General features: G+C 44.4%; 1 protein-coding gene across 1 annotated transcript; it reads right to left on the bottom strand.

Moving 5' to 3' along the window:
• Positions 1 to 183: 183 nt before the first annotated feature.
• On the bottom strand, positions 184 to 7,647 carry LOC306816288 (uncharacterized protein; the record flags this gene model as incomplete). Its single annotated transcript, XM_079332748.1, has 4 exons — positions 184 to 327; positions 2,855 to 2,947; positions 3,863 to 4,183; positions 7,158 to 7,647. Coding segments are annotated over 4 exons (1,048 nt in total), but the record flags the coding sequence as incomplete, so codon positions are not given.
• Positions 7,648 to 19,422: the final 11,775 nt, after the last annotated feature.

The raw sequence follows: 19,422 nt of genomic DNA, 5'->3' as shown, positions 1-19,422 counted from the left end.
ATCTGCAGCAAGAACAACAATAATAGACAGAGATCAGTTTTCATGGTCCCTGTTCCTAGGATACTTGGCACTTTCTACCTGATTCTCACTTCATATCTAACCATGACAGGGCACTGCAGGAAGATACTTCAAGGGTCACTAAACAGGATCTGTTTGGAAGCAAGGTAGAAACTCTTTCCATACCTGATGGGGTCATTGCTGGCTCGGCTGCTCTGAAGATTTGCAGCTGCTGCCCCTCGAGGCCCTGCAGGCACTTCAGGTCGATGCGAACCAGCGGAATGGTGAGCTTGCGCAGATTGATTTGCGATGAGCTCCCTTGATGTTCCACTGGTGAAGCCCCCAGAAGTCCAGAGGAGCACAGACTTTCTTGGCAGCTGGTGGGGAAGCCTCAGACTCCTGAGCACCTGCACATCCCTGGAAGGGCCTGGACGCAGCTCTGAATCCTCCCGGAGGCATCAAGCAGCAGCAGCAGCGAGGTTGTTGGCCTGAGGGAGCTGTGCAGCATGAGGAAGAAAAGAAGCAAAGGGAAGGCTGGGTCACTATTGGGCTTTGTGTGTTTCCCTTGGCACAACTGTCCCTCTGTTAGGAAAAACAAAAGCTCCAATCCTTCAAAGAAGGCGTACAAGGAAAAATCCCCATGCTCTGGGCTTTGCAACAACCAATTCCTTGCTTGCTGAGTTCCCCCCGCTGTTGGTTCAACTGTCATTGGGAAAACGTCCTGCTGCCATTCTTGGCAGGAAGCAACTGTCAGAAAACCCAACGGCCGTCTTATCTCCTCTGCTCCAAAGGGAATAAAACTTTAGAATCACAGGCCTTTCCTATCTCCCCATCATCTTTTGGATTCAGCTGCTTAGGTTCTCATCACAAATGGCCACAGAAGTGGTTCACCCAGGGAGAGCCCAGATCTTCCGGCACACACATGAAAATCAACTGTGAGTTTATTAAAAAAGCACCTTAGGAGTGAGCCGAATTCTGCAGCTGGAGCTGTTTCTGGGAACCCAGCTGAGATTTCAATGGACGCTTGATTTTCAGGGCAGACAGTCTTAAACAGCTGCTGCATCCTATCCCCATCCTTGTTTGGATTCACGTCAAAGAAGAGAGGAGTTCAGCACACACTGACCACTTCGTCAGGCAATAATTTTCACTTCACCCTTCTACCTTTAAAGACAGCCTGTCCTGGAAAAATGCCCAGAACATCCTCCAAATCTGCAGCAAGAACAACAATAACAGACTGAGAATCAGTTTTCATGGTCCCTGTTCCTAGATACTTGGCACTTTCTACCTGATTCTCACTTCATATCTAACCATGACAGGGCACTGCAGGAAGATACTTCAAAGGGTCACTAAACAGATCTGTTTGGAAAGCAAGGTAGAAACTCTTTCCATACCTGATGGGTCATTGGCTGGGCTCGGCTGCTCTGAAGATTGCAGCTGCTGCCCTCTCGAAGGGCCCTGCAGGCAGCTTCAGGGTCGATGCGAACCAGCGGAATGGTGAGCTTGCGCAGATTAAATTTGCGGATGAGCTCCCTTGATGGTTCCACTGGTGAAGCCCCAGAAAGTCCAGAGGAGGCACAGACCTTTCTTGGCAGCTGGTGAGGAAGCCTCAGACTCCTGAGCACCTGCACATCCCTGGAAGGGCCTGGATGCAGCTCTGAATCCTCCTGTGAGGCAGCAGCAGCAGCAGCGAGGGTTCTGGCCTGAGGGAGCTGTGCAGCAGTGAGGGAAGAAGAAAGGAAGCAAAGGGAAGGCTGGGTCACTATTGGGCTTTGCATGGCCTTTGGCAGCAACTGCACTTCTGCCAGGGAAGATAAAAGCTCCCATTCTCCCAAGCAGAGTGAGAAAGAAATAATGGAAGAAAAAAACACATTCTAGGGCTATTCCACACCCAGTTCCCTGCCTGCTTAACTCTCCGCTGTTGGTTCAACTGTCTTGGGAAACTGTCCTGCTGCCATTCCTTGGCAGGAAGCAACTGTCAGAAACCCAACTGCCAGGTCTTATCTCCTCCGCTCCAAAGGGAATAAAAACTTTAGAATCACAGGCCTTTCCTATCTCCCCATCAGCTTTTGGATTCAGCTGCTTAGGTTTCTCATCACAAATGGCCACAGGAAGTGGATTCACCCAGGGAGAGCCCAGATCTTCAGGCACACACAGTGAAATCAAACTGTGAGTTTATTAAAAAAAGCAACCTTATGAGTGAGGCCGAATTCTGCAGCTGGAGCTGTTCTGGGAACCCAGCTGAGATTTCAATGGCACAGCTTGATTTTCAGGGCAGACAGTCTTAAACAGCTGCTGCATCCTATCCCCATCCTTGTTTGGATTCACTCAAAGAAAGAGAGGGAGTTCAGCCAACACTGACCACTTGTCAGGCAATAATTTTCACTTCACCCTTCTACCTTTAAGACAGCCTGTCTGGAAAATGCCCAGAACATCCTCCAAATCTGCAGCAAGAACAACAATAATAGACAGAGAATCAGTTTTCATGGTCCCTGTTCCTAGGATACTTGGCACTTTCTACCTGATTCTCACTTCATATCTAACCATGACAGGGCACTGCAGGAAGATACTTCAAAGGGTCACTAAACAGGATCTGTTTGGAAAGCAAGGGTAGAAACTCTTTCCATACCTGATGGGTCATTGGCTGGGCTGTGCTGCTCTGAAGATTTGCAGCTGCTGCCCTCTCGAAGGGCCCTGCAGGCAGCTTCAGGGTCGATGCGCACCAGCGGAATGGTGAGCTTGCGCAGATTAAATTTGCGGATGAGCTCCCTTGATGGTTCCACTGGTGAAGCCCCAGAAAGTCCAGAGGAGGCACAGACTTTCTTGGCAGCTGGTGGGGAAGCCTCAGACTCCTGAGCACCTGCACATCCCCTGGAAGGGCCTGGACGCAGCTCTGAATCTTCCCGTGAGGCAGCAGCAGCAGCAGCAGCAGCGAGGTTCTGGCCTGAGGGAGCTGTGCAGCAGTGAGGGAAGAAGAAAGGAAGCAAAGGGAAGGCTGGGTCACTATTGGGCTTTGTGTGTGTTTCCCTTGGCAGCAACTGTCCCTCTGTTAGGAAAAACAAAAGCTCCAATCCTTCAAAGAAGGCGTACAAAGGAAAAAATCCACACATGTTCTGGGCTTTGCAACAACCAATTCCTTGCTTGCTGAGTTCCCCCCATTTGTTCATCCATCTGGGAAAACTGTCCTGCTGCCATTCCTTGGCAGGAAGCAACTGTCAGAAACCCAACTGCCAGGTCTTATCTCCCCCGCTCCAAAGGGACACAAAAACTTTAGAATCACAGCCTTTCCTATCTCCCCATCAGCTTTTGGATTCGGCTGCTTGGGTTCCTCATCACAAAAGGCCACAGCAAGTGGATTCACCCAGGGAGAGCCCAGATCTTCAGGCACAAACACTGAAATCAAACTGTGAGATTATTTTAAAAAGCACCTTGTGAGTGAGGCCGAATTCTGCAGCTGGAGCTGTCCTGTGGACAGCCCAGAGCTCAATTGAACAGTACAGCTTGATTTTCAGGGCAGACAGTCTTAAACAGCTGCTGCATCCTATCCCCAACCTTGTTTGGATTCACTCAAAGAAAGAGGGGAGTTCAGCCAACACTGACCACTTCTCAAGAAATAGTTTTTACTTCGCCCTTCTACCTTTACAGAGAGGCTGTCTGGAAAATGCCCAGAACGTCCTCCAAATCTGCAGCAAGAACAATAATAACAGACTGAGAATCAGTTTTCATGGTCCCTGTTCCTAGGATACTTGGCACTTTCTACCTGATTCTCACTTCATATCTAACCATGACAGGGCACTGCAGGAAGATACTTCAAAGGGTCACTAAACAGGATCTGTTTGGAAAGCAAGGGTAGAAACTCTTTCCATACCTGATGGGTCATTGGCTGGGCTCGGCTGCTCTGAAGATTTGCAGCTGCTGCCCTCTCGAAGGGCCCTGCAGGCAGCTTCAGGGTCGATGCGAACCAGCGGAATGGTGAGCTTGCGCAGATTAAATTTGCGGATGAGCTCCCTTGATGGTTCCACTGGTGAAGCCCCAAAAAGTCCAGAGGAGGCACAGACTTTCTTGGCAGCTGGTGGGGAAGCCTCAGACTCCTGAGCACCTGCACATCCCCTGGAAGGGCCTGGACGCAGCTCTGAATCCTCCTGTGAGGCAGCAGCAGCAGCAGCAGCGAGGTTCTGGCCTGAGGGAGCTGTGCAGCAGTGAGGGAAGAAGAAAGGAAGCAAAGGGAAGGCTGGGTCACTATTGGGCTTTGCATGGCCTTTGGCAGCAACTGCACTTCTGCCAGGGAAAAGCTCCCATTCTCCCAAGCAGAGTGAGAAAGAAATAATGGAAGAAAAAAACACATTCTAGGGCTATTCCACACCCAGTTCCCTGCCTGCTTAACTCTCCGCTGTTGGTTCAACTGTCTTGGGAAACTGTCCTGCTGCCATTCCTTGGCAGGAAGCAACTGTCAGAAACCCAACTGCCAGGTCTTATCTCCTCCGCTCCAAAGGGAATAAAAACTTTAGAATCACAGCCTTTCCTATCTCCCCATCAGCTTTTGGATTCAGCTGCTTAGGTTTCTCATCACAAATGGCCACAGAAAGTGGATTCACCCAGGGAGAGCCCAGATCTTCAGGCACACACAGTGAAATCAAACTGTGAGTTTATTAAAAAAAGCAACCTTGTGAGTGAGGCCGAATTCTGCAGCTGGAGCTGTTCTGGGAACCCAGCTGAGATTTCAATGGCACAGCTTGATTTTCAGGGCAGACAGTCTTAAACAGCTGCTGCATCCTATCCCCATCCTTGTTTGGATTCACTCAAAGAAAGAGGGGAGTTCAGCCAACACTGACCACTTGTCAGGCAATAATTTTCACTTCACCCTTCTACCTTTAAAGACAGCCTGTCTGGAAAATGCCCAGAACATCCTCCAAATCTGCAGCAAGAACAACAATAACAGACAGAGAATCAGTTTTCATGGTCCCTGTTCCTAGGATACTTGGCACTTTCTACCTGATTCTCACTTCATATCTAACCATGACAGGGCACTGCAGGAAGATACTTCAAAGGGTCACTAAACAGGATCTGTTTGGAAAGCAAGGGTAGAAACTCTTTCCATACCTGATGGGTCATTGGCTGGGCTCGGCTGCTCTGAAGATTTGCAGCTGCTGCCCTCTCGAAGGGCCCTGCAGGCAGCTTCAGGGTCAATGCGCACCAGCGGAATGGTGAGCTTGCGCAGATTGAATTTGCGGATGAGCTCCCTTGATGGTTCCACTGGTGAAGCCCCAGAAAGTCCAGAGGAGGCACAGACTTTCTTGGCAGCTGGTGGGGAAGCCTCAGACTCCTGAGCACCTGCACATCCCCTGGAAGGGCCTGGACGCAGCTCTGAATCCTCCCGTGAGGCAGCAGCAGCAGCAGCAGCGAGGTTCTGGCCTGAGGGAGCTGTGCAGCAGTGAGGGAAGAAGAAAGGAAGCAAAGGGAAGGCTGGGTCACTATTGGGCTTTGTGTGTGTTTCCCTTGGCAGCAACTGTCCCTCTGTTAGGAAAAACAAAAGCTCCAATCCTTCAAAGAAGGCGTACAAAGGAAAAAATCCACACATGTTCTGGGCTTTGCAACAACCAATTCCTTGCTTGCTGAGTTCCCCCCATTTGTTCATCCATCTGGGAAAACTGTCCTGCTGCCATTCCTTGGCAGGAAGCAACTGTCAGAAACCCAACTGCCAGGTCTTATCTCCCCCGCTCCAAAGGGACACAAAAACTTTAGAATCACAGCCTTTCCTATCTCCCCATCAGCTTTTGGATTCGGCTGCTTGGGTTCCTCATCACAAAAGGCCACAGCAAGTGGATTCACCCAGGGAGAGCCCAGATCTTCAGGCACAAACACTGAAATCAAACTGTGAGATTATTTTAAAAAGCACCTTGTGAGTGAGGCCGAATTCTGCAGCTGGAGCTGTCCTGTGGACGCCCAGAGCTCAATTGAACAGTACAGCTTGATTTTCAGGGCAGACAGTCTTAAACAGCTGCTGCATCCTATCCCCAACCTTGTTTGGATTCACTCAAAGAAAGAGGGGAGTTCAGCCAACACTGACCACTTCTCAAGAAATAGTTTTTACTTCGCCCTTCTACCTTTACAGAGAGGCTGTCTGGAAAATGCCCAGAACGTCCTCCAAATCTGCAGCAAGAACAATAATAACAGACTGAGAATCAGTTTTCATGGTCCCTGTTCCTAGGATACTTGGCACTTTCTACCTGATTCTCACTTCATATCTAACCATGACAGGGCACTGCAGGAAGATACTTCAAAGGGTCACTAAACAGGATCTGTTTGGAAAGCAAGGGTAGAAACTCTTTCCATACCTGATGGGTCATTGGCTGGGCTCGGCTGCTCTGAAGATTTGCAGCTGCTGCCCTCTCGAAGGGCCCTGCAGGCAGCTTCAGGGTCGATGCGAACCAGCGGAATGGTGAGCTTGCGCAGATTAAATTTGCGGATGAGCTCCCTTGATGGTTCCACTGGTGAAGCCCCAAAAAGTCCAGAGGAGGCACAGACTTTCTTGGCAGCTGGTGGGGAAGCCTCAGACTCCTGAGCACCTGCACATCCCCTGGAAGGGCCTGGATGCAGCTCTGAATCCTCCCGTGAGGCAGCAGCAGCAGCAGCAGTGAGGTTCTGGCCTGAGGGAGCTGTGCAGCAGTGAGGGAAGAAGAAAGGAAGCAAAGGGAAGGCTGGGTCACTATTGGCTTTGCAAGGCCTTCGGCAGCAACCTTATTTCGGCCAGGGAAGATAAAATCTCCCATCCTCCCAAGCAGAGTGAGAAAGAAGTAATGAAAGAAAAAAAAAACATTTTCTGGGGCCATTCAACACAGTTCCTTGCCTGCTTCACTCTCCCCTGTTGGTTCAACTGTCTTGGGAAACTGTCCTGCTGCCATTCCTTGGCAGGAAGCAACTGCCAGAAACCCAACTGCCAGGTCTCTTCCCTTCTATTCCAAAGGACCAGGAGGCTCCCTCCCGCTGGGTCTGACCACGACCGAGCCCTCGGCTCACACGCACTCACGGAGAGCTCCCCAAGCATCCCAGGGCCGGGCACGGAGCAGCACCAGCCACGGCGCCGCTCCTGCCCCTGTGCCGGCCCCTGCCCACGGCCACAGCCCACGGCACCCTTGGCGCCCGCAGCTCGCAGCCCGTCTCACCGGCTCTGGGGGGCTGCCCGGCACAGCAGGCGGGCAGCGGCCGCTCCGTGTGCGGCTGCTGGAAGCGGCCGGGCTGCCGGCTGCGCACCTCCAGCCCCGCCGCCAGCCGCTGCCTGTTGGCCCTGGTCAGGCGCTGGATGCGGAGCAGCAGCTCGGGGCGGTCGCGCACGAAGTTGGCATTCGTGTAGTGGAGCCAGCCGCCGGCATCGCCCGGCACCTTGTGGAAGCCGTAGAGGTTCAGCTGGCGCACGAAGCTGCCGAAGTGCGTGGCTTGGAAGGAGTCCGGGCCCGGCCCCGCCCCTTCGCCGCCCGCTCCGTGGGCGCCGCCCGGGCTGAGCAGCTCCCGCTCCAGCAGGGAGCGGTCGATGAGCAGCCCCTGGCCCCGGCTGTCCCAGCGCACGGAGCGGACGCGGGGGCTGCTCGCCAGGCGCCACAGCTTGGCGGGGAAGGCGCCGGCGTTGAGCGCGGCGGGCAGCGGCAGCTCCGCCATGGCGCCGATCGCCGAGTGCGGCCACAACGCCCGCGGCGCGCGGCCTGAGGGGGGCGCTGCGCTCGGCCCCGCTCGCGGCCCCGCGCGGGCCGGGCTCGGCGGCACGAGCGCGGCAGAGCCGGGGCTGCGGGCCCAGCGCGGGCGGGGCGGGGCCGGGGCTGGCCGGGAGCGCGGGGCCGCTGCAAACCCTGCCCTGCTCCCATTCCCGCAGCCATCCCTGCGCCTCGGCTCGCGGCGTCACCCCAAAGCATCAAGGCCAGCGCGGGAACTTTCCGAAAGGGCTCGGAACTGAGGAATCCCGTGGGAAACTCTTCCTCTCTGTCCACTGAAAGCGAAATCGCTCCGTGTTCTGCAGAGCTGAAGGGAGGAAAAAGATGTTCCATTGGGTAGCTTCAGTATTTTGATGGGGTTGCAAACAGAGTTCCCCGCTTGAAAGCAGATAAGGTCAAATGGGAGAAGAGGAAATGAAAAGAGAGAATTGAAGACATTCTTTTTTTCACTTTTCCTGCCAAATGTCTGGTTCTTTCTCGCTGTCTCTGCCTGTCTTCAGCAGATTTCACACATTTCTCTTTCTTTGGAGATAGAAGCAGCAACAGGAAGGGCAGCAATTTTGTCAGCATTTTCATCCAAGCTAAACTCCTGCCACCTTGAAGGATGTTATTTTACCTAAGGGATTAATGGCTTACAGTGATAGTGAACTCACACTGCTGTCTTCATCAAGAGGTTTTGCATTCTTCTTTCCTCAGTAATACTTTATTCTCTTTTTTTCCACATTCAGGGCAGAGTTACAATGTGAAATCCCTCCCAGAACCACGTCATATCTGTGGAAACCAGCAAAGGTCATCTTGCAATGCTCTGCTTAGTGTCACTTGTTCTTTTTATTTTAAATTGTCTCTTGAACTGGAAATAGTTTCCAGGGCAGGGAAAAAATAGACCTATTTCTTCCATCTCTTTTAATTCCTGCCCCTTTTTAATGTTTTTACCTGCTTTAACCATGAGGGCTCCTGTGAGTATATTTGGTGATATGGCAGAAGCTCACCCCTCAGGCAGAGTGGATATTTCCCTTGCATCCAGCTTGTCCTGAGTTCTGGCTGACGCTGCCTCCTCTTGCCTCCTTCCAGGTCCCTTTGTGAGCAGCCCAGCCCTGTCCCTTCACTCACTGCCCTGTGGGTGACGTGCTGACACAAGGATTGTTGGTCTCATCACATTCTGGAGCAGTCTTTTGGAGTGAGTGTTTCCAAGATGCCCTGTCACCTTTTCCTCTGTGTGCTGGCTTTCTCAGGAAAACCAAAATCCACTACCTAGAAAATCTCTTCCCATTTCATCTTAAACAGCTTAACACAGAACCTAAATTAGGATTGCTCTGCCTCAGTGGGATGGTGTTTGTCTTTCTTTAGAGGCAGTGTAAGAAACCTCACAGAAATTATCCTAGCAACTGAATTACAACAAAATTTGTAATGAATAGGCCAAAAGGAGAAGACAGGAGTTCAAAAATGAAGGGACATCTTTCTCCATGTTTCGTGACCCTTATTTGCCTCACGTGTGTCTACATGCTGCTTCATCAAGAAAAGCCTTTTTTTAAGGCCTCCTTTGTAAAGTCATGAGACACACAGGAATACTGGCCCTGTGGCCTACAGGAGATGAGGAAGCAGCTGGTTGAAATGTGGATTGTCCATGGGAATGTTTAGTCAAAGCTGTGGTACAGTTATGGTTACATTGACTTTTCCACAGTACTCTGGGGCTAAGAATGAGAAATTACTATTGGCTGTGTTTTAAGGAAGCTGAAACTTAAGAAGAAATGTGCTTATCTTGTGTCTGGCAGCATGACTCTTCCCTAACTTTCTATGGTACTGGTAAAATTTAATGTCATTTACAAACACCACAAGGTAAATAATGGATATTGCATTTCAGCCTATGGGCCAACAGTTGGTTTAAAAATGAACAACAGAAAAGGGTTTTAATCTAATTTTTATGAAGGAAGATCCTAAAAATTTTGGTATATGGTTTTAGATTAAGATTTTTTTCTAAGAATGACTTCTTTCCAGTTTAAAAGGAATTTGTAAAGACCAGAATTCAATGCACGGGCCTGATCACTTGAAGCTCTATTGTTTTGTACCTTTCTTTTTTTTTCCTACATGGCATTGTAACTTTTGAATCACAATTGTTACCACTTTGAAAATGCAATTCCGGTGTTTTTCTGCTGCTGAATACTTAGCAGTTATAAGTGAAAGAACAGACAGTTTTGAAAGTGAAATATGCTTTATGGGAATATATTTTTTTAACTAGTCTCCTGGTATTACAGGCTACAAGGGCAACATTAAACCAGTCTATACTCCTTTATTTTTGATAAGCATTTTGAAAGTATTCATCTTTTCAGTATATCTGTGATACATTGGTGTGTGTTTCAGGTGAAACTCGCCTGTGTGCCCTGCTGCTAGCAGGTAAGATCTCCTTGCAGTGTAGGAATTCACAATTTTCCCTTTCTGATTTGCACACAGCTGTGTCACTGCCTTGACCTTTTCATCTCTGCTGCTTAGACAGTTTTTCCTCCAACACCTGTGCCAGCAGTATTCCTTAAGGTGATGTAGCTGTGGTGGGCATGCAGGACCCAAACTGTTCCTGATCTTCTGGGAGCGAACTGTTGGACCCTGAATGAATCCTGTGCTGTTTATTTCTACACTGTCCTTGTGGCAGAGGGTGTTCCTGCCAATGTTTTAGGTTACATGGTCTAAGCACAGCATCGTGACTAGTAAAAGCCAAAGAAACAAATGTGTCCTTTTCTGACCAATTTACCTGGGGTCTGTATCTGAGACTTCCATTGCTGATAAAAGTGAGAATTCTTGGTAGACAGATTCCTGCAAAGCAAGTAATGAGTCATTGAGTTTAGCATCTATTTCTTCAAATCCTTGGCTACAGAATGGGAAAGAGAATATTCATCATTTTATTTCTTCTCACAGATATGGTGTTTACCTAGTGTGGGAATACTTAGACTCCAAATTTATCCTTACATAACTAGAACTATTTGCAAAGGAGATAGAATCAGACAAAGACAAAGTTACTGCAACACCGGGTACAGAGTATGGTGAATAAACCAGAGAGTACAATGGAACTGATAAAGGGGCCTGGTGTCTTAGGCCTTATGGAACAGAAACCATGGGAGAGACAGACATGGATAAATGCTCCCTGGGCAAGAAGTGACCAAGAAATGTATTGTGAAACTTTGTGATAAGATAATGTTGCCAGGCAATGGGATGTCATGAAGAATGGGTTAACCGATGGGACATAGTTACCAAAATTAGAACCCTATGTGAGTGCCATGAAAGTTAAACCCTCTATAAACACCTTGTATACTCAACAAAATTGGCTTCTGATCACAACTCAGAATGTTCCCTGTCTCTCCAATTGCTCATAAGACAGTAGCCATAGATTCCAGTCTAGTGAATTCAAAACAGCTGAAACCAGCACTTAGGGGGCCACTTTAGTCTCTGGGCTTTGGAGTGTAAGAGGAGAGAACATAAAGTCTGTTATACAACAAACAAAACTGCAAAGCAAAAAGTCATGTTAACTGCCCTGAAAATGCACCTCAGTTTTGGAATGAACTTGGTGTGAAATGGTTCTTTGTTGAACTTCACAAGCAACGTCTGCCTCTTTCTCTGCTTCCTCCTTTTGGTTTGTTTTGTCTGCAAACAGCACTTCAGGCTGTTCTAGTGCTGCTCTTCCCTGACTAAAATGTCTCTGTACATTCCCCAGTCTCAGCTGAATATCTCTGTGATCTGTTTAGTGTGGTGACTGCCCCAGTCTTGTTAGAGCTGAAGCTGTGATGCCTTGCTTTGAGTCACCCTGTGTGCTGGACATGCTGCTCAGGTCTGCCAGGATTGTGATCCTCCCTCAAGTGAGCTGAGCTTGTGGAAGCATGTCAGGGACATTGAAGAGCCCAGGTAGCTCAGGTGGAAGAAATTCTCATCATCTGTGCCCATTCAGGCTGCCTGTGCCTCTGCCAGAGGGAAGTGGCATTTGTTGCCTGAGTAGCTCTAGGTGGACTAAAGGTCATGGTGAAATATTGTAGTGAGGGCTGTGGCAAAGGAAAAAAACTTGGATTTTTCAGGAGAGTTTTCAAAAAAATCACATCTTGTTCTTGCTGCTGTCACAGGTAGTTTAGTCATTGCCTAAGGTAGCTCAGAAGTGATTGTGGAATGTTTCTCTTGGACTTGATAAGGTATGGACTATTCCTCATCCAGATGTGTGGCTGTGGGCCTGTGTGATTATCAATGACACACAAACTGAGAGAGGCAGACAAATTCTGCATGGCTCTTGGAGTTTAGGTGCCCTCCTGCATCTTCTGCTTGCTGGAAAAACTTCTTGCCAAGCAGTGGAAGATACATCTCCCTCTTCTTGTCCAGGAATATTGGCTTGACCATCTGTATCTTGCAGCTCATGTCAAAGGAAGTACTGGGGACCTGGACATTTCACAGACTCAAAACCTTGTCTCATGTATTTGCTGTGTCCTTCAGTGAAGAATGTCTCCTTATCAGAGGAACTTGAAGACATTCTAGACCTAAGGCAAAGCAAAAGAGAACCAAAAAATTCAAGCATCTATTGTCAGTGTTTAGGAAAAAGAAAATGCAAATATTTGCAAAAGGCTCAAATGAAGAAAGGAAGAAACAAAGCGCGGTTTAGTCGTTTAAAGCTAAAGGAATGGAAGTCTGCCTCCTTATGCATCCAGCTGCTTTCCAGGTGTGCACCTGCCAGGGATTTAACCTTTCTGTGTACTGGAGGTCTCAGGCTAAGACTATAAGCAGACAAACCAGACCAAACAAAACTAGCCAACCAACCAACCAAAACAACTCCACAAACTTCCCCAACCCCATTGAAACTAAACAAACAAACAAACAGCAAAAAACCCCAAACACCAACCCACCCAGCAAACCAAATCAAAAGTAGGTGGAGAATCTTGTTTCCATGATCTCCTTCCTTTGATACAAGACAGTTAAGACATCTTGACCACAGGATGAAATTTTGAGGAATGGGATGTTCACCAAATGAACACTAGAGACCCTCAAGGGAACTACTCACAATGGCCCTAATTTTGAGGAAGTGATTTCAGTATATCAAATACTTTGTGGGAATGTTTAGCCAGTGAGTTTGAGCAAAGTAATAAATATGTCTTAATTCCATGGATACAAACACGTGGATGTGCACGTGTTAGGAAAGTGATTTCCCACACAGTCAGCACTGAAATAAAGTAATGCCTCTTTTCCTACACTGAACTGGCAGTGGGGAACAGGCCGTGCTTGGTAACTTTCATTTTAGTCATTTCTATTGAAGAATAAAGAAAGGTGAAAATGAAACCTTCTCCAGCTGTTTCCATCTGGTTTACCTTTTTGGGGGCCCAAAGCTCTGTGCCACAGGTGTCCCGGGTGTGTGCAGAGCAATGCAGCCCCACAAAGCCCCCGGTTTTCCCACAGGTTGTCACACCCTGTCCCAGGTGTGCCGGGCTGTGGCAGCAGAAGGACCCGCAGCGCAGCGGGCGCCGTGCCCTGCCCGGCCGGGGCTCAGTGCGCAGAGCAGCAGCAGCGCCAGCGCCTTTCCACCCGCTCCTGCCTCGGCTGCACCCGGGAGACAGAATTCTCTGGGAATCAGCACCGCCAGTCACGGTCCCCGCTTGGAGCAGCTCCTGCTGGCGGATGTATTCCTCCAATTTGACTGCTTCCAAATAGGAATAAAGGCAGAGGTAGAGACGTACATACAGAAAAGCCCTGGGTCTGTCCAAATAAACACATGTATGGGGGAATGTGCTAGGAATTATTACAGCTGTTATGACAATTTTGCCTTCTCTCCTGCCCTTTCCTCTCTTCACATTTCCTTTCCTTTTCCCTTTCAGATTTCCACCTGCTCCCATTCACAATTTTCACAGTTTTCCCATCATGTTTCCCTCTCAAATTTTATTCCTTTCCCCCACCCTTTTGACAGGAAAATTAATCCACTAACACCAGAGGTTTATGTCCAAAAAGGAGACAGAAGAGTCCTCTGTGCTTTATTCCAATAAAGGGAGAATTCATGGGGCATTCCCCTGGGATCTCTCAAACTTTTGGAGGACACAACCTCCTTTTTATCTTATTTTCCTGGCTGCATTTGCCTTTCTCTTTCCCCACTGTCTGAGGTACTTAAGAGGTACAGACTTCCCAGAATGCCAGACACCTAAGATTCCCACCTTATGTATAATCCTCCCTTTTAATTTTTAATTCTTACAGAATTCATAGTTTTTTCCCCATTGCTATTTTCATCTTTCAATATCCAGTTTAATTTATCAGCAAACCTCCAGTTTGTTTGTAAAGGCAAATATCTTTTTCCATTCATCAGTCAGTGGAACCCATCCTATTGTTTCTTTTCTCTCTTAGTGCTAGTCTTATCTACCAGCAGATCCACAGCTTGTTAGTAAAGACAAATCCTCTCACTTTTCAGGTCACTTTCCTTACATTTTTCATCTCACATTTCCACATCATCCCACTCATTTCCTGTTGTTTTTCTTCCCTCATGTTTCTCACAATTTTTCTCTCACATTTCTCACATTTTTCTCTTCACATTTATCATTCTTTCCTCTCATGCTCCTTACAGATTCTCTCTCACATTTTGTGCCCTTTTCTTACTCATGTTTTCTGCCTTGTTCTGTCCTCAGCTTTCTCACTCTTTCCCCCTCAGGATTCTCACAATGTTCCCCTCACATTTTCTGCCTCTTTCTCTTTGCCAGTAAGGTTTCTCATTCTCTTCCCCTCACATTTCCCTCCATTTTTTCCCCATGTTTGTCATCCTTTTCCACTCACGTCTCTCAGAATTTTCCCATCCTATTTCCTGCCCTTTTCTCCTCTAATCTTCCTCTCCTATTTTCACTCACATTTCTCACCATTTCCCCCTCAGTTTTTCTCACTCTTTTCTGCTCAGGTTTCCTACTCTTTTCTTCCCTCATACTTCTCTCCTACTTCCACTCACATTTCTCACACTTGCCACCTCATGTTTTCTGCCTTTTCCCCCCCTCACATTTCTTCACCCACTGGTTCCTGTCAGTGACTTTTTCTCTTCCATAGTTGATGGGCTTGTCTTCTTTTATTCCTGCAAACTCAAAATAGTAACTCAAAATAATGAATGCTAGAGCAGTAGGTCCAAGAAGCCCCTGCCTGTGCTGCTGAACACAAAGTCTGTGCTCAGCTTGAAGAATCTCATTAAGAACAACATAAACCACAATGGATTTCTGCTGCACTTTTGGTTTTCAATTTTACAGTCTTCATAGTGTTCTAAATAAATAGACACCCTGAGAGATACACATTCCAGGTGAGTACTGTTATAAGTGGATATTTGGATATGTTCAATTTTGTCCAATTAATCAAACAACAAAATTAAATTTAGCAGCAATTTATTAATAATAGCAGCAATTGTATATAAATGAATACAATCAAAGTATATTAGTTACAGATATTTAAGTATATACAAAATCAGGCAGTGAGGCAGGGAGTAATTTAGTGGGATTGAGGTTTGGTTCAAATAAAGCAGAAGCAAAACTGACCGGGGGTACGGGCAGGGCCCTTCCTCTCACACCGTACCGAATCAGTCAAGCTAAAAATCTCACTTACATGCTGTTTACTAATACATACTAATACAGAATGTTCTAGAAAGCTCCTCCTAGTTTCTATTCCTAAAATCCACGTCCCTGTGTTGTGTTGCCATGCGTCACCAGTGGTCGGGGTCTCTCCTCCTTTCGGGGTCTTGTTTCCGATGAAGGCTCTGGGTCTTCCTCAGTGTTCACTGTGTGACCTCGCAGGGAGCGCAAGCACATTATGCTTAGGATTATATAATTAAATATATGCTCCCACACCAGGCCTTATTCCAGTGTCCAATGCTTTGGAATCATCCCAATTTGGCCCAATTCAAGGTCGAAAGTTTTATTTCTAGATGCTGTTCTTAGACCTATATCCTTACTATCCTCACTCCCACCAAACATCTAGAGGATGAGTCCATCTGCTTTGTTTAACCATTACCTTTATCCTTTTTGCTTTATAACGATTAAATACAATTTTTCTATTTATTATAAAGCAACAATTTTACTAATATTGTTACAATTTAATTAGCATGAATCACATATATAACAATCCCCCATTTTCTCTTTTTATTATATTGATTTGTGCTTTAAAAAGACCTGTATTTTGGTACTCCTTATATTCCTAATAACTTTAATTTTTATGTTTTCATTTATCAGCCTGTAAGTCTAATTTTATGGCAATTTCTGCAATCTACACAAAGGTTTTTATTTGAAGTTGGCAAAATCAGTTGCCACAGTGCTGTTTTTAATTGTTTGCAGAGCTCATTTAGTTCCTTTAACTTTTTCCCTCTGATCTTTATCGCTTTTTATTTCTTTTGGGGTTTTTTCCATTTTTTTTTATTGAGCTCTTTTCCATTTTCATTTTTTTAAGATAACAGAAATTTTCATATCTGAGACAACAGTGATTGTTGTTAGGATAAGGAGCTCGCCCCTTAAATTTTAAATTCTTTTTTACTCAATACATTTGTCAATTTTTAACACAAATTCCTAAAAACCTGCGATCGTAACAGGCAGTACTAACATACGGATGTGCCACAAAAACTGATTTTATCTTGTATCTAACTCATATAAAGCAATTGCATTTGTCATAGGGATGGGGAATAGTTTGTTTCTCTCTTGGTGGCTCTTGTGCTGCTTGTCCCGGACTCCGTTCTGTGCAGTCTTGCGGCTTTGGCCAGTTGCCAGGGGTGAGCACAGTGAAAATCCTCAGAACTTTTAACTTTCTACCTTTGTCTCGAGGCCCCTTGGGTTGCAGCCAAGGGCCGAGATGTCAATCTTCTCAGTAGCAAAGTTTTTTATCCTGGGATTCGTTTGGCACCCTTGGCCACATAATGTTCGTATGAGCCATTTTAAGTTTTTCTGTTCCAAAGATGCTACAGGATGCAGAAAAAATGATGTGCTTTGGTTATTAAAGGAAAAAGCAAGCAGAACTGCTTAACAATTACTTTGCTGTTTTTTCTCTTTTCCCTTTCCTTTTCCATTTCCTTTTCCTTTGCCTTTGTCTTCTTCTATTTTATATATTTATTTTTCTTCTTCCTTTTCTTATTTTCTTGTTCTTTTTCCTCATCTTTTCCTTCTTTTCCTTTTTATTTTCCTTTTTATTTTTCTTCGTGTTTCTGTTCTATTTGTTTATCTTTTTCTTCAACATTTTTTTCTTCCTTTTTTCTTCTTGTTCTTCTTCTGGATTTTCTTTTTTCTTTTTCTTTCTTTCCTGTTCTTATCCTTTTTTCTTTATATTTTTTACTTTTATTTTCCTTTTTGTTATTTTTCTTGCTATTTTTATTTTTCTCTTTCGTTTTCTTTTTATTTTTCTTGGGGTTTTTTTCTTTTCCTGTTCTTTTATTTTTCAATTTTTTCTTTTTTTCTTTTCTTTTTCTCCTTGTTCTTCTCCTTGATAGTTTTTTCCTTGTTTTTCTTTCTTTCTTTTTCTATTTTTTTTCTTTCTCTTTTATAATTTTTGTTCTTATTTTCTGTTACATTTTCCTTTTTCTTCTTGTTCTTGTTTGTTCTATTTGTTTCTCTTTTTCTTCAACATTTTTCTTCCTTTTTTTCTTATTGTTTTACTCTTTCTCTTTTTTCTTTGTCGCTCCTTTTTTGTTCTTTTTTACATGTTGTTCTTCTTTTCTTTTTATTTTCCTTTTCTCTTTTTGTTTTTCTTTTTCCTGCCTCTTTTCTTTTTTCTTTTTCTATTCGTTTTTGTTTTTCCTTTTTTCTTATTATCTTTTCCTATATCTTTTTCCTTTGACTTTTTCTGACTCTTTTTTTTTTTTTTCTTTTTACCGTGTTATTTTTCCTGTTTGTCTCTATATTTTTCTTCCTATTTTTCTTTTCTCTATTTTCTTTAAATTTTTTTTTTATTTATTTTTTCTATTTTTTTCTTTTTTTTCTCTTCTTCTGACAATTTTTCTTATTCTTATTTTTTCCCTTTTATGTTCTCTTTTTATTTTTCTTATTTTCTTTTCTTTTTCTGTTTCTTTTTCTTTCTTCTTTTTCTTTTTCTGGCTCTTTTTCTTTTTTCTTTTTCCTTTTTCTTATTATATTTTCTTTTTTCTTTTTGGTTTTTTTTTTTTACCTCTTTCTTTTTCATTCCCTTTTTCTTATTATTTTTCTTTATCTCCCTCTTTTTCTTTTTCTGTCTCTTTTTCTTTTTTCTTTTTCTTTTATATTTTTCTTTGTTCTTTTTATTTCTTTGTTGTTTTTGTGTTCTACCTTTTATCTTTTTTTCTTCTTTTTAATTTACATTTTCTTTTTCTTTTTTTTTTCCTTTTAATTTTTTATTTTTTCCTTTTCTTGTCCTTTTCCATTTTTCTTTTTCTTGTTCTGCATCTTCTTTTACTTCTTTTTTATTTTCATTTTTTCAATTTATTTTCTTGTTCTCTTCCTTTTTCATCTTCTCTTTCTGTTTATATTTTGTTATTCTTTCTCCTTTTCCTGTTCTCATTCTCCATTTTCTATTAGTTATTTTTCTTTTTCTATTTTTCTTTTTCTTTACCTGTTTCCCTTTTTTTTTCTACTTTTTCTGTTTTCCTTTTCTCTTTTTCTATTCTTTTTTTTCTTTTCTCTTTCTTTTTCAATTTTTATTTTATTTCTCTTTTTTCCTTAGTTTTGTTCTTCCGTTTACTTTTTAATTTTTTTTCTTTTTATTTTTTTTTTGTCTGATTCTATCTCCTTTGCAAATAGTTCAAGTTATGAAAGGTAAAATTTGGAGTCTAAGTCTTCCCACACTAGGTAAAAACCATATACATGAGGAGAAATAAAATTATGAACATTCTCTTTCCCATTCTGTAGCCAAGGATTTGAAGAAATAGATGCTAAACTCAATGACTCATTACTTGCTTTGCAGGAATCTGTCTGCCAAGAATTCTCACTTTTATCAGCAATGGAAGTCTCAGATACAGACCCCAGGTAAATTGGACAGAAAATGACACATTTGTTTCTTTGGCTTTTACTAGTCACGATGCTGTGCTTAGACCATGTAACCTAAAACACTGGCAGGAACACCCTCTGCCACAAGGACAGTGTAGAAATAAACAGCACAGGATTCATTCAGGGACCAACAGTTAGCTCCCAGAAGATCAGGAACAGTTTGGGTCCTGCATGTCCACGACATCCTCATCACCTTAAGGAATACTGCTGGCACAGGTGTTGGAGGAAAAACTGTCTAAGCAGCAGAGATGAAAAGGTCAAGGCAGTGACACAGCTGTGTGCAAATCAGAAAGGGAAAATTGTGTCTTCCTACACTGCAAGGAGATCTTACCTGCTAGCAGCAGGGCACACAGGGGAGTTTCAGCTGAAACACACACCAATGTATGGCAGACATACTGAAAAGATGAATAATTTCAAATGCTTCTCAAAAATAAGGGAGTATAGACTGGTTTAATGTTGCCCTTGTTGCATGTAATACCAGGACACTAGTTAAAAAAATATATTCACATAAAGCATATTTCACTTTCAAACCTCTATGTTCTTTCATTTATAACTGCTAAGTATTTACCAGCAGGAAAAACACGAGAATTGCATTTTCAAAGTGGTAACAATTGTGATTCAAAAGTTACAATGCCATGTAGGAAAAAAAGAAAGGTACAAAACAATAGAGCTTCAAGTGATCAGGCCTGTGCATTGAATTCTGGTCTTTACAAATTCCTTTTAAACTGGAAAGAAGTCATTCTTAGAAAAAAATCTTA

The sequence above is a fragment of the Erithacus rubecula genome (assembly GCF_903797595.1).
Source record: "Erithacus rubecula genome assembly, contig: scaffold_492_arrow_ctg1, whole genome shotgun sequence".
NCBI lineage: Eukaryota > Metazoa > Chordata > Aves > Passeriformes > Muscicapidae > Erithacus > Erithacus rubecula.
Note: the sequence above shows the minus strand (reverse complement) of the source record. Positions and strands in the feature narration are given on the sequence as shown.